Raw genomic sequence first — 14,393 nt, forward strand, 5'->3', positions numbered from 1 at the left:
AATACGACTGGGCTTTTATCAATCAATGGATCAATATGTTACGAGTAGCATTTATTTATATTGGTCTTAAAGCAGTTGACAGAAACCGGGTCTAAATTTCATGACAGTTTCAGTGATCTTTCCCTTTCAAAGAATGACCTACAGTCATTGGTTGAAGAGAGAGATCTAGGATAATAAGTTGTGTGTGTCCAGCCAGAAGGAAGACCGCTACGGGTACTGTCCTACTGAGAGACAGCGGTTCAGGATCCATCAGCATCAACGGGACAAACTATGTCCACTACTTCCCTGTCCTGCAAGACCGGTCCGTATTCCTTCCCAGCAGACATCCACCGTAATGTTTTCAAATAGCATGTGCTTTCAGACCAGTACTGATGAAGTAGGAGACAAATCAGAGAGGAAGCTTTAGAGGATTTACATGGCTCGTTCCTCTCCCACCGAAGAAATCACAAGTCCCTGCTTCTTTCCCCATCCTTCCTTAGCATGCACGCCGCGCCACGTGCTCTCTCGAAACGCTGTTGAAAAAGTATCTTTATGTTGCACCTCACTGCGTTTATAGCCTCTTTTATTTATCTGGGATATAGCAGCGTTAATTACACAACTGAGTGGGTTGGGTGTGTGTGTGTTATCTCCTGGGCTGAGGACAGACTGAGACAGGACTAATAGGACCTGAAGGGTGACGGTGGTTTGACTGTGTCAGCAATAAGCCTTTCATTTAGTCTGCTGGGATGTGGGCCAGAACATACACATTCAGACACACACCCCTCATCTGTCTTTTTCATGTTGAGACAGAAGAGTGTCTTCTGTAGTGTCTAAATATGACCGTGTGGCTCTAAAAGAGGTTAACAGGACTCTATACACACACCGCTGCTCTTTACAATCCTCTAGACAACCACTGCTGTTGATAACTGGTATCTCAGTGTCCAGTGCCCACTCCATTGACTGACTGACTTACCCTTTTCTCTCTCTCTCTTTATCCTGTTCTCTCTCTCTCTCTCTCTCTCTCCTCCCTTCTCTCCATCTCATCCCTCTCTGCTCTCCTCCATCTCCATCCCTCCCCTCCCTTCTCTCCTCTCCATCCCTCTTTTCTCCTCTCCTCCCTTCTCACCATCTCATCCCTCTCCTCTCTCCTGTCCATCTCCCTCCCTGCTCTCCGTCCCTCCTCTCCTCCTCATCCCTCTCCTCCCCATCCCTCTCCTCCCTTCTCTCCATCTCCATCCATCTCCATCCCTCTCTTCCCTCCTCTCCATCTCCATCCCTCTCCTCCCGTCTCTCCATCTCATCCCTCTCCTCCCTTCTCTCCATCTCCATTCCTCTCCTCCCTTCTCTCCATCTCCTCCCTTCTCTCTATCTCCATCCCTCTCCTCCCTTCTCTCCATCTCCATCCCTCTCCTCCCTTATCTCCATCCCTCTCCTCCCTCCTCGCCATCTCCATCCCTCTCCTCCCTTCTCTCCATCTCCATCCCTCTCCTCCCTTCTCTCCATCTCCATTCCTCTCCTCCCTTCTCTCCATCTCCATCCCTCTCCTCCCTTCTCTCCATCTCCATTCCTCTCCTCCCTTCTCTCCATCTCCATCCCTCTCCTCCCTCATCTCCATCCCTCTCCTCCCTCATCTCCATCCCTCTCCTCCCTCATCTCCATCCCTCTCCTCCCTCATCTCCATCCCTCTCCTCCCTCATCTCCATCCCTCTCCTCCCTCATCTCCATCCCTCTCCTCCCTCATCTCCATCCCTCTCCTCCCTTTTCTCCATCCGTCTCCTCCCTTTTCTCCATCTCCATCCCCTCCCTTTTCTCCATCTCCATCCCTCTCCTCCCTTCTCTCCATCTCCATCCCTCTCCTCCCTTCTCTCCATCTCCAACCCTCTCCTCCCTTATCTCCATCCCTCTCCGCCCTTCTCTCCATCTCCATCCCTCTCCTCCCTCCTCTCCATCTCCAACCATCTCCTCCCTTCTCTCCATCTCCATCCCTCTCCGCCCTTCTCTCCATCTCCATCCCTCTCCTCCCTTCTCTCCATCTCCATCCCTCTCCTCCCTTCTCTCCATCTCCATCCCTATCCTCCCTTCTCTCCATCTCCATCCCTCTCCTCCCTCCTCTCCATCTCCATCCCTCTCCTCCCTCCTCTCCATCTCCATCCTTCTCCTCCCTCCTCTCCATCTCCATCCCTCTCCTCCCTCCTCTCCATCTCCATCCCTCTCCTCCCTCTCCTCCCTCCTCTCCATCCCTCTCCTCCCTCCTCTCCATCTCATCCCTCTCCTCCCTCCTCTCCATCCCTCTCCTCCCTCCTCTCCATCTCCATCCCTCTCCTCCCTCCTCTCCATCCCTCTCCTCCCTCCTCTCCATCCCTCTCCCCCTGACAGAGAGCAGTTGATGTTCCCCCTCCACCTCATGTAGGTGCTGGGGAGGTTTGACATGCAGTGCATTGTGAGTGGCGGGGGCCATTCCAGCCAGGCGGGGGCGCTACGCCTTGCCATCTCCCGCGCCATGCTGAGCTTTCTGTCTGAGGGACAGGTGGAGACCATAAGACAAGGTTGGTAGTGGTACTACACACACACACAAGCTTCATTATCTGTTGTATTTATTTTTTTATTTAACTAGGCAAGTCAGTTAAGAACAAATTCTTATTTAAAATGATGACCTACCAAGAGGCAAAAGGCCTCCTGCTGGGAATGGGGGCTGCAATTTAAAAAAATAAATCTAGGACAAAACGCACATCACCACAAGAGAGACATCCCTACATAAAGAGAGACTTAAGACATCAACATAGCATAGCATGGCAGCAGCACAAATGACAACAGCATGGTAGCAACACAAATGACAACAGCATGGCAGCAGCACAAATGACAACAGCATGGCAGCAGCACAACATGACAACAGCATGGCAGCAGCACAAATGACAACAGCATGGCAGCAGCACAACATGACAACAGCATGGTAGCAACACAACATGACAACAGAATGGTAGCAACACAACATGACAACAGCATGGCAGCAACACAACATGACAACAGCATGGCAGCAACACAACATGACAACAGCATGGCAGCAGCACAACATGACAACAGCATGGCAGCAACACAACCTGACAACAGCACAACATGACAACAGCATGGCAGCAACACAACATGACAACAGCATGGTAGCAGCACAACATGACAACAGCATGGCAGCAACACAACATGACAACAGCATGGCAGCAACACAACATGACAACAGCATGGCAGCAATACAACATGACAACAACATGGTAGCAGCACAACATGGTAGCATGGCAAAAAACATGGTACAAACATTATTGGGCACAAATGACAACAGCATGGTAGCAACACAAATGACAACAGCATGGCAGCAGCACAAATGACAACAGCATGGTAGCAACACAACATGACAACAGCATGGCAGCAACACAACATGACAACAGCATGGCAGCAACACAACATGACAACAGCATGGCAGCAGCACAACATGACAACAGCATGGCAGCAACACAACCTGACAACAGCACAACATGACAACAGCATGGCAGCAACACAACATGACAACAGCATGGTAGCAGCACAACATGACAACAGCATGGCAGCAACACAACATGACAACAGCATGGCAGCAACACAACATGACAACAGCATGGCAGCAATACAACATGACAACAACATGGTAGCAGCACAACATGGTAGCATGGCAAAAAAACATGGTACAAACATTATTGGGCACAGACAACAGCCCAAAGGGCAAGAAGGTAGAGACAACAATACATCACGCAAAGCAGCAACAACTGTCAGTAAGAGTGTCCATGACTGAGTCTTTCAATGAAGAGATTGAGATAAAATGTCCAGTTTGAGTGTTTGTTGCAGCTCGTTCCAGTCGCTAGTTGCAGAGAACTGAAAAGAGGAGCGACCCAGGGCTGTGTGTGCTTTGGGGACCTTTAACAGAATGTGACTGGCAGAACGGGTGTTGTATGTGGAGGATGAGGGCTGCAGTAGATATCTCAGATAGGGGGGAGTGAGGCCTAAGAGGGTTTTATAAATAAGCATCAACCAGTGGATCTTGCAATGGTATACAGAGATGACCAGTTTACAGAGGAGTATAGAGTGCAGTGATGTGTCCTATAAGGAGCATTGGTGGCAAATCTGATGGTCGAATGGTAAAGAACATCTAGCCTCTCGAGAGCACCCTTACCTGCCAATCTATAAATTATGTCTCCGTAATCTAGCATGCGTAGGATGGTCATCTGAATAAGGGTTAGTCTGGCAACTGGGGTGAAAGAGGAGCGATTACGATAGAGGAAACCAAGTCTAGATTTAACTTTAGCCTGCACTTTTGATATGTGTTGAGAGAAGGACCGTTTTAATTTACATCAAATGAACAACATTGGCCACTGTTCCTCTGTTGCTTTGTTGTTGATGTATTGTACTATTTTTGGTTTGACCTTTGACCTGCATCTCTGCCTCCTTCTCAGCTGGGCTGCTGACCCCTGACCCCAGAATTAAGGAGAGGAAGAAGCCGGGCCAGGAGGGGGCGAGAAACGCTGAGGTGGAGGACAGAATAGGTGGAGGACAGAATAGAACTGGACACAGGGAAATCACAGCAACATCTTCATCATTATCTTCCTCTGAGATCAGAACTGTTATTAGTAAGTGGACAAATTGTTCTTCCAACCCCTGTTGTAGCTTTTTATATGTCCCCTAAAGGTTATTTAGATCTGGAAATAGCCACCAAGTACATGACTCAAATACATGTACAAATTCAAAGGGGTTCTGTCCATGTGAGGGCAGAATACCCAACTCCATATAGGCTGTAATGTTTTTTTTTCTGCCACCAGAGGGCCATCTCTGGCAACACACCTATCCATTGTCTTTGTCTGTATATTGAAAATAAAATGTTGTTTTTCATATACCTTGCTATAATATGCTGTTTTTATTCCATATAAAAAAAATAAATGGCCAGTAACGTTACAGCTGCACTTTAACCAGGCGCTGTCCACTGTCATGGGGTGCTGAAAGTCCACGTTAGGGATTCTGCCTTAGTCGCTGTCCATGGTGCTGAAACCTGCGGTGCAGATTCTGTATTTATATTTCGTGCCTTCAGAACTTTCACTCCTGCGTTAAATTGGAAAAAGTCACCACAGTAACATAATTTGCCGTCTCAATTTATACCACAGGATGGCGATAAATGCGCATAAAATGCCCTGGTTTAACCAGGGGAGTGTTCAAGATGCATGGGCGCTCTGAGCATGCGGTTGTAGAATATGTACAGTGGCTGGTGAAATTATTATTCAATTCAATAGATCTTTATGTGTATATCAATGAAGTCAATTGTGTATGTTTGTAGATAAAATATTAATGGTTTATCCAATATTTTGTGTTATCAAAAGGTAGGCTATGATCAAATAATATATTTTCACTTCCGACAATCTCTCATTCTTTATTTTAATAAACATATTTTAAACAAAAATGTTGCATCTTCTTTAGGCACATTTTCACAGAGCACAGTGGCCGTCTGCTCCTTCTTTACGGACAAAGACAATGTGTTGTGCATTGTCTTTGTGGTCAAACAAATAATTGTCACTTATCAATGTGACAACTGTGAAGTTTGAGGAGAGAACGCTTGCACGCACCTGTCCTGAAATCACTAATTAGGCAACAGTTCCCGCGGTGGATTCAGCACTTTGGGGGTGGAGACAGTCTGTAGCACGCCACCATCCCTTATTGGGTGACATCTGAAAGCTCTAGTCCTGATGGGCACTAGAGCAAGCGAGATACAACCCATACCCAAATCACAGTGTGGGCAACGGGTGAGCTGAGACTGAGTGTAGTTTACCCCGTCCACCATTTAATAAAAAATATATCGGGTATTTGTACTTTTCCATCCAATGGATGCAGCAGTGATGAACCCCCAGATAATGACGGATGTCAACGGCAACAGCAATGCCGCGAACGCCGAACTGGAGGTGAAAAAGCTCCAAGAGCTGGTTCGGAAATTGGAGCGGCAAAATGAGCAATTGAGGACGCGGGCGAACGGTTGCACTGGCAACCCCCACATTCTGCCTCCCTCTCCGGCCTACATGGCCGGGAGCTACTGCATACCTAGTCCGTTACCGACGCTACTGTGCCAGTCTTCCTTGGAGTCATTCTTCCCGTTGGACGAACCGTTCGAATATTTACATTCGCATTATGTGGATACTGCTCTCGACACGGAGACTGATTATATGGAACGTACGGTTCTGGATGAGGTGGACATTCTGGACCTAGATGCTCTATTCTCTATTGAAGACTCTGAAGCTACCTGGTAACTATTTTACAAAATCCAATGGTTTGTATAATGTAGTTGACAGGTGGCAAGTTTAATCTGACAGATTTCTTTGAAACTTGCAGTCCTTATTGCATATGACAATTGATCTGTCATATACGATGGTGATGCAGTGTTCTGTTTATTTTATGGGATATGTGACTGTTACTCTGGTATGGAATATAATGGTGTACCTGGAAATGAGACTCCAATCCTAGTAGGACTGATATACGACAACAAAGCCACACCTTCAAGGACAAATTGGACAGAAAAATGGAGCGGACACTTGTTCCAATATTATTCGATTTTTCATTAGCAAACACAAAACATCGATGTGTTGCAGTTATCATAGTCAACGATTATGATTGAGCAGACGGCCACTGTGCGCTGTGAAAATGTGCCTGTTGAAATGGAGGCTAGACCGCATCAGTCTGAGACATGTCGACTTGGGGGTGGACGACTGGACACAAGAAGTGCTATAATTTTAGTGGTAAAACGTATGCATAAGAATACCCGCTGATAAAAGGTGACATTATACTTGTGACTCAATCTTTTATGTCAAATCCATTATAGTGCCCAAAACCAATTTTGGACTGCAGTCAGAATTGGCTGCTCCACACTATGCGCCAAGGTTTGCACTTGTTGGCTACAATCAATATGATTATATTCTCAGGTCCTAAGTGAGGTTGTGGCTTGATGTACATTTTTGGGATCATAGTAAAACTGGAAAACGTATCCCTGATCTGAAACCAGTCTTCCCTGTAGGCCCATAAGGGTTGATATGGGACTATAGGGCAGTAAAATCCTCTTCATTCCTCCTCTTCTGGCTCTCATCCGGTCTTCCCTGCAGGCTGTATGTGTCAGCCAAGGCCCGGCTGTGGGGGGAGAGCCCTGTTACCCCCCTCCAATGGAGCAGACAGGTCCTGGACAGCCCCAGAACAGAGGTGGAGTCGGCCCGCTCACTGTGCCTCAGGTTGGACCAAGGTATGAGGAGGGGTGGAAACTAGGGACCAAAAAGGGTGGATAGATGGATGGCTATATAATAGACCATAGGTTTCTATCAACCTGACAAAAAGTTTAGTTTTCAAAGACTTCCTTTCAACAGATGGTTATGATTCTACTGTGTGTGTGGGTACATGGAGGTGAGGGGGAAGCTAGCACTGTGATGCCTTGAGCTCAGTGTGAAACAGGTCCTCAAGTCTCAGGATTATGTAACCAGCCAACTCCAGACTATTTTGGACTCTGAGATAAAAGTACAGCACCTTGCCAGACAGTCACTAGTCACACACAGCACCGGCTACATTAAACTACACACAGCACCAGCTACATTAAACTACACACAGTACTGGTATCATTAAACTACGCACAACGCGACCGGCGCCATTAAACTACGCACGGTGGTCACGCACAAGCGGAGTCACTCCTGAAAAGACAGCCGTATACCAACCTACAGACCCACACATTCGCACCATGGTTATGACAGTGAGGACATTCATTTCACCTGGTTAGGTGATGGAGATCACATTCTAATTCACAGCATCTACCTGAAGAAGTGTTGCAGTAGAGAGGTGACCGGGTCGAATGAGAGGCCCTGAAGTGAAGGTGTGAGTGGCCAACTGGGAATGTAGCGGTAACGTCAGGGTTAATGCCTCTACTCCTGAGACATTTTATGGTGTCTAATGACCACTGAGAGTGGACCTTGGGTTCATGTCTGAGAGGAAGCTGTGGTGTGAAACAGTGAGTAGATGTGACGTCTCCCACGGTCTTTGCTGAAGGTACTGTATTAACACGGCTCTAGTCCTCTAAGCTCTTAATGAGAGGTGAAGCACTGGCCGCAACTGTCTGTGTGCGTCACTTTCAACAACTTAGAGTAAACACACACGTCAGCTTAATTGTATTTATTTTTACTATTATATATTTGAAATGTATCAAATGTTTTTGCATATTAGATCCTATTTAACTTGGCCTTCAAATTATATACTTGTCATGCAACAGCTTATCGTTGCATCATGCATATTTATTTATTTTTATTTAACGAGGCAAGTCAGTTACGAACAATTGTTATTTACAATGACGGCCGAGGAACAGTGGGTTAACTGGCTTGTTCATGGGCAGAACGACACATTCTTATTTCCAATGACGGCCGAGGAACAGGGGGTTAACTGCCTTGTTCATGGGCAGAACGACACATTCTTATTTCCAATGACGGCCGAGGAACAAGCTGCCTTGTTCAGGCGCAGAACAACAGATTGTTATCTTTTCAGCTCAGGGATTCGATCTAGCGACCTTTTGGTTACTAGTCCAACGCTCTAACCACTAGGCTACCTGCTGCCATTTCATCAGTGAACTACAGGTAACCGTCAAAATAAAGGGAACAACAACATAAAGTGTAATACTTATAAAATATACTTTTATCCCTCATACTAGTGTTTCCTTTATTTTGGCAGTTACCTGTATTTTACTACAATATATTGCTGTAAGGATCTATACTAGAAGCCTGTATATTAATTCCACAGTAGCTGTAACTGCAGGAAAAGCCTTCCACTGCTTTCACACTTGACCTACTATCTGCCTGTTGCTACGTTCACAGGGCCTCCCTCAGCAACCAGAGGGGTAACCATGGTTACCGTGTTTACATGAAAGGCACCTCGCCTCAATGCTGCTAAGTGGTTTATATTCTCAGTGACAGGTATAACATAACCCCACTCTATCTGGTGCAGGGATATATGCAGCGCTGTGTTCAGAAGCTCACAGTCGAACCACCACACAGAGAGATGATTTGCTTTCTCAGCTCTGCAACATTTATTAATCATTCTCCTCTCTCTTTGTTCTTTTGATCCACCACATCTCCTCTAGATAGATTTCTGTAAATATGCTAAGCGGGTGTTCATTCCTGTAGGTCTCCTCTATGAATATATTTCAGAAGGTGTGTGTGGTCGCTGCTCCGTCCCTGGTCCTGGCCCGTGTTGAATGGGTGTGTTGAGCAGTGTGTGTGTGAGGTTGTGAATGCAGCTTTGTCTCCTGGGCATTGGACAGCAGATGTGTTCCCTGGCTGCTACTGAATAGTGGTTCTGTGACTGTCACAGCAATGTGACGCGCTGGGTGTGAGGTAAACAACCGCTTCACACTGCTGACCTCTGTTCCTTGTGAGGGGCCCGGAAAGCACTGACAGCTGTGTGTGTTTTGGGGGTGGTCCGATGACATTGCCTTTTCCCCTCCCTCCCTCCCATGCGTAGTCCATAGGTGGCGGGGGGTCTTCTCCAGCCACTCTTCCCCTGCCCTCCCCCTGAGACGTGTAGCTGGAGTGTCCCCCCTCAGTGCCTCGTTCTCCAGGTCCTGCTCCACCCCTCCGCCCGCTGACAGACCTGGTAAATACACACACAGATTACTATGTGACATGGGTACAGATTGCCATAATGTTGCCATAATGTTACCATCATATGACATTAGTTGAACTAGAGGTTTTTCAACCTTGCAACCTGATCAGGAGAAACTCTTGTCCCTATTGAGCAGGAAACCTCTGCGCCCTATTGAGCAGAATCAGGGCCATATTGAGCAGAAAAATCCTGGGCCGTGTTGAGCAGAAACTCAACACTCCTGATCAGTTCACCAGGCGAGGAAAACCCCTGGTTCTTAGACATGAGGGCTACTCCATCCATGATTACTTCTTAAACATGGTATTTCACAATTGAAATAAATACCACAGTCTCTTCATTGGAATAGTTTTCTTTTTTTCTCCATTGAAACAACTCTCCATGATTCTCTCTCTCTCCCCCTTATCCTGTCTCTGTCCCTCCCTTTCTTTCTCCCTCCATCAGCCTCATTCTCCTCACCCCTCCATCCTCTCCTCCACCTGTCACTGACTCCTGTAGGGACGGCTGAGAGAATTCCCACATTCCTCCCAGCCAATCACTCAGCCAATCGCAGTAAGCTCCCCCGCTGGCTCACGTTGTCTCAGTCTCTGTCATGTCAAGGTTTGCGTCTCAATAGTCTGTTTGAAAGAGCTTCCTCTCCTTGTCTCCTCTCCTTCGTTCCTGCTGATGTTAGACATATGGACTGGTGAAATACCTTAAGTTTCACCTACTGGCTGTCTTGTCAGATCAGAATAGAGGTGGACACAAGAAGAGAGGAGAGGAAGCCGTTATAGACTATTGAGAAGCCCCCAAGGTCATCATTCATCATTTGTCACGGCAAGAGAAGGAGTGTTTCAGTGTGTGTTCAGTTTCTGCTACTTCAGGTGTTTGCCATGCGAAGTTCAACAGTGCGATGGTGAGGAGACAGACTTGAGTGGAATAGTCCCTTTGGTGAAGGAAGCGCCACATGTCACACAGCTAGGTCGAGCCTGTGGGATCTGGTTGGCGGCCATAATGGAAAATGGCCATGGGGGCTTGGAGTGGCCATAAACACAATATGGCCTTTTCTAGCTTTGTCTGTGATTTGTGGTGCTTCTGGTGCTTCTATCACCAAAGGCACAATTCCATGACGTGGCCTCCCCACTAACAGTGACTCGGCAATGTTTCTTAAAGGGAGAGTGATGTTTTTTTGCTACCAGTGTGCCTCTATCTAAACTAATCTTGCTTTTCATCTGGTCAGTTTTCTTTGTGTTCATTGTTAATGTAAAATCTCTGCAATGTATTTGTCTGTGATCTGACCTCTGAACTGTGTTGTTGTGTGCTGAAGGCCGCAGCCTCCGGCGGTTCCTCCTCAGCCCCCAGTCTTCCATGGACAGTGAGCTCAGTGCCTCCGAGCTGGAGGATGACTCCATCACGCAGGGATACAAGCTGCAGGACCTTGTTGACGTCCAGGTCATGGCTCGTCTGCAGGAGGACAGTGAGTCCCTCACCCTTTATTAAAAACTGTTGTCGTCACATAGTTATGACTATATATTGTTTTATATAGTAAGAGGTGAGTTTTCCCCCCTTTCTATGTAAAAGTGTGGAAAATGCTTTATAAATCAGAACTATTATTATTATTTATTATTATTATTAACTATTGAATAGGTGACCTGAAAGGGATTAACTCTGGGCCCCAAGATTAAAAATATGGCCCAGAGTTGTTACTGGTCAGTTCAAGTGGTCTTGGATTCCTGGCCATATTCTTGCCCTTTATTGTTCCTCTCTCTCCTTATCTTCCTCTGTCCTTCTCTCCCTTCTAACACTGTAACGTGATACAAGACCTCAGGCTTCATCCAGGCTTTATTAACCTTAACCTCAGGCGCAGAAGGTGACGACTGATTGTGTGCGCGTGCGTGTTTGTGTGTTTGCGCTTGTCCGTATTTCCCCCTCCTTCAGGTCTTCGTCAGGACTACGCCACCACCCCCACCTCCATCAACCGCCGCAGCGCCAGCTTCTCCTTCCTCTCCCTTCAGCACAACGGCGAGGCTGACCTGGAGGAGGAAGAGGATGAGGAAGAGTACGGGCAGCTACCGCCTCCCCAGCCCCGTCTGACCCGTGTGGGACCAACCCTGCAGCGCGGCCTCTCCCACTCCCACACCTTCTCCAGCATACGGGACTGGAGGAGGAGCACAACCAGCCTCTCCAGCCCCTCCAGCCCTCAGTACCCCTCTGGAGGATTCTCCTATCAGCCCCCACCCCCACCCCAGGCCCTGGCCAGCCCCACACTCAGCACCTACACACCCGAACAACAGGGCTTCAGGCCTGGATCAGGTGAGCAGGCCTGGCCAATGCAGGTACTTGGGTTGCGTTCATTAGAGAAAATGGGAGATTTTTTGGGGGGGGGGGGTAGTTGCACTGGACTCCTCCATTTTGTATGTATGTGTGTGTGTATTCTTCTGTTCGGTGTCTATTGGACTCAACCCTGGCCCTCTGTTTAAATTTATGAAATCTCACACTTTCTAATAAGAATTCTTGCTCTGCAAGACTCTCTTCTAATGTTTGTGTTTTCTGTGTATTTCTGTTCACTATATATTTTGGGGATTACATTTGGAATGCAGATATGAGTACATGTTTCAAACAAGCCTTGTTTTCTTGATGGAACATTTGCATAACAAAGTACAATATTAGTAGAGCTACAAAATAATTGACACACGACATGATGGCCCTCTTATGAAAGTTATACTAATCTATTTCTAGGTTTGTTTTCAACTTGTCATTGTTTATGTTAATGGAGGAAGAGGTCACCCACTCGTTAGTTACTACCGTAGGTACTTCCCTAGCCTGTTGACTGTACTGGCAGACTACCAGGGATGTGCTCACTGTAAGCCTCTTGAGACACTGACTGTTCCGTAAGCTCTTGGAGGCTATTCTGTTTCTGTTCTGGGAGCTGAACCGGAGAGGGACACTGAATAGAGGGTGGTGAGATTACAGGAGATTTTTCTCTTTGGGGCCTCAACACTGGTGTTCTTCAAGAGAGACTAGTGAGTGGCACATAATTCCTCTTGAAGAGGGCTCTATGTGGAATCTGAAATGATAAAGTCTTAGTCATCTAGATCTGTGGCCTTGAATTCATACAGGAATATTGTGTGTGTGTGTGTGTGTGTGTGTGTGTGTACATTCTATATAGATAAGCTGCGGAGGAGCATGCCCAACCTGTTCAGGGCTCCCAGTGTGCCTAGTCCACTGAGCCCAGCCAATCACATCGGCTCTCCCTCCACCCTTCGGAACAGTCTGAGCTTCGACTCGTCCAATGGGCTGGCCAGCAGGCTACAGTCCTCCAGTGAGATACCCTCTTCTTTGTTTTAGCTCTGACCACACACATACTATTAAACTGCAGGGCTTGATTGACTTTCCAGAATTCATCAAATTGAAAATGATAATTCTAAGTAGGTAGTCCATTATACAGTACATCTGAGGAAAGCATGAATATTATATCAATCCATTAATCTGTATATGATCTATTGTCAACCCTCTCCCCACTAGTCCCTTCACCCGGTCAGTTGCAGAACAGAGTCCAGAGTGTGGGGAACTTCCAGTCGTTGTCACGGCAACCCCTCAAAGCCACAGCCTACGTCAGCCCCACTGTGAAAGGGCCAGTTACCATGCCGACCTCCACCAGTCTGCAGTCCCTGAGCGGCATCCCTACGCCGGCATATGCGAACTGTGAAGCTAGCTGTAGCGGAGCTTCGAGAAACTAGCGGGCCTGCTAGTGATTGTGGTGGAGCCAGAACCCCCACACGTGGAGCTGTATCCACTCAGTCAAGTAGGCCTACTCCGCGACCCACAGCTACACAATCTTCTATGGACCAGTTTATCCCAAAGTAGCAAACAATGCCAACTATGTTGCAAAACAAGGCCACATTGATATTGCATTGGCTAAAATGATTGCCACAGATTTCCAGCCATATTCGATCATGGAGGACAGAGGTTTTAGAAATTAGAGCTATAGTCTAAATCCAATGTACATAATTCCAAGCAGGAAAACCCTTTCAAAACGTATTAACTCACTTATTCCACAACTTTACGAGAGCACACAGGGTTCAGTTCGGGAAAGAGTCCAAAAAGCTACTGAAGTTTGCCTTACCACTGTCAAAGGTAACCACTTCTTACATGTCGGTTACATGTCACTTCATTGAAGATTTGAAGATACCCACGGTTTACTAAAGTAATGACAGGGAGGCTGCATAGAGAGAGCATAGTGGCCACATCCGTTCCCTCTGAGAGGGTCTTCTTGAAAACGGGACAAATAATTACTGAGAAGAAACCGCATCAGGCCCTCGAAAGTGAGGCAACTTTGATACTTAAGTATATTTGAGCAATTATACTTACTTTTTGATACTTAAGTACATTTAAAACCAAATACTTTCAGACTTTTAATCAAGTAGTATTTTAGTGGGTGACTTTCACTTGAGCCATTTTCTATAAGGTATCTTTACTTTTACTCAAGTATGAGAATCGGGTACTTTTTCCACCAATGTGTTCAAGGAGCAGGGTTATTAAAAAACACTACTATAGAGAACATCATGTTCAATGATTTTAAAATAAAACAGTTGTTCCCATACCGGGAGTCGAACCCGGGCCGCCTGGGTGAAAACCAGGAATCCTAACCGCTAGACCATATGGGAGGTCTTGAAAAGTAACAGGACTATAGACTATTTGTTCCGTCTACTCAGGACAGATGACATATTTATACTTAATTTTGTTATTCGATACAT

General features: G+C 46.7%; 1 protein-coding gene, 1 non-coding gene and 1 pseudogene across 2 annotated transcripts; 2 read left to right on the forward strand and 1 right to left on the reverse strand.

The window, feature by feature from the left end:
- The window catches only part of LOC139412924 (small ribosomal subunit protein uS9m-like), a 20,091-nt pseudogene extending 14,693 nt beyond the window's left edge, over positions 1-5,398 (forward strand).
- Positions 5,399-5,755: 357 nt separating this feature from the next.
- On the forward strand, positions 5,756-13,376 carry LOC139414010 (SLAIN motif-containing protein 1-like). The gene is made up of 8 exons (XM_071161892.1): positions 5,756-6,283; positions 7,134-7,267; positions 9,520-9,651; positions 10,102-10,209; positions 10,964-11,113; positions 11,575-11,949; positions 12,806-12,958; positions 13,162-13,376. The coding sequence occupies exons 1-8, from the start codon at positions 5,868-5,870 to the stop codon at positions 13,374-13,376; spliced, it is 1,683 nt and encodes a 560-aa protein (XP_071017993.1). The 5' UTR covers positions 5,756-5,867.
- An 855-nt stretch (positions 13,377-14,231) lies between these two features.
- trnae-uuc (transfer RNA glutamic acid (anticodon UUC)) lies at positions 14,232-14,303 on the reverse strand. Its single transcript has one exon. It is a non-coding gene; the product is annotated as a tRNA-Glu (tRNA).
- Positions 14,304-14,393: the final 90 nt, after the last annotated feature.

The sequence above is a fragment of the Oncorhynchus clarkii genome, chromosome 7 (genome assembly GCF_045791955.1).
Source record: "Oncorhynchus clarkii lewisi isolate Uvic-CL-2024 chromosome 7, UVic_Ocla_1.0, whole genome shotgun sequence".
Taxonomy (NCBI): Eukaryota; Metazoa; Chordata; class Actinopteri; order Salmoniformes; family Salmonidae; genus Oncorhynchus; species Oncorhynchus clarkii.

What these genes read in the sequence shown, in the direction of transcription:
- LOC139414010 (XM_071161892.1), top strand. Translation starts at nt 5,868, where the DNA reads ATGGATGCAGCAGTGATGAACCCCCAGATAATGACGGATGTCAACGGC. An exon ending in TCCGCCCGCTGACAGACCTG is followed by an intron (nt 9,652 to 10,101) that starts GTAAATACACAC and finishes TCCCTCCATCAG; the next exon opens with CCTCATTCTCCTCACCCCTC. An exon ending in CAGCAGGCTACAGTCCTCCA is followed by an intron (nt 12,959 to 13,161) that starts GTGAGATACCCT and finishes TCTCCCCACTAG; the next exon opens with TCCCTTCACCCGGTCAGTTG.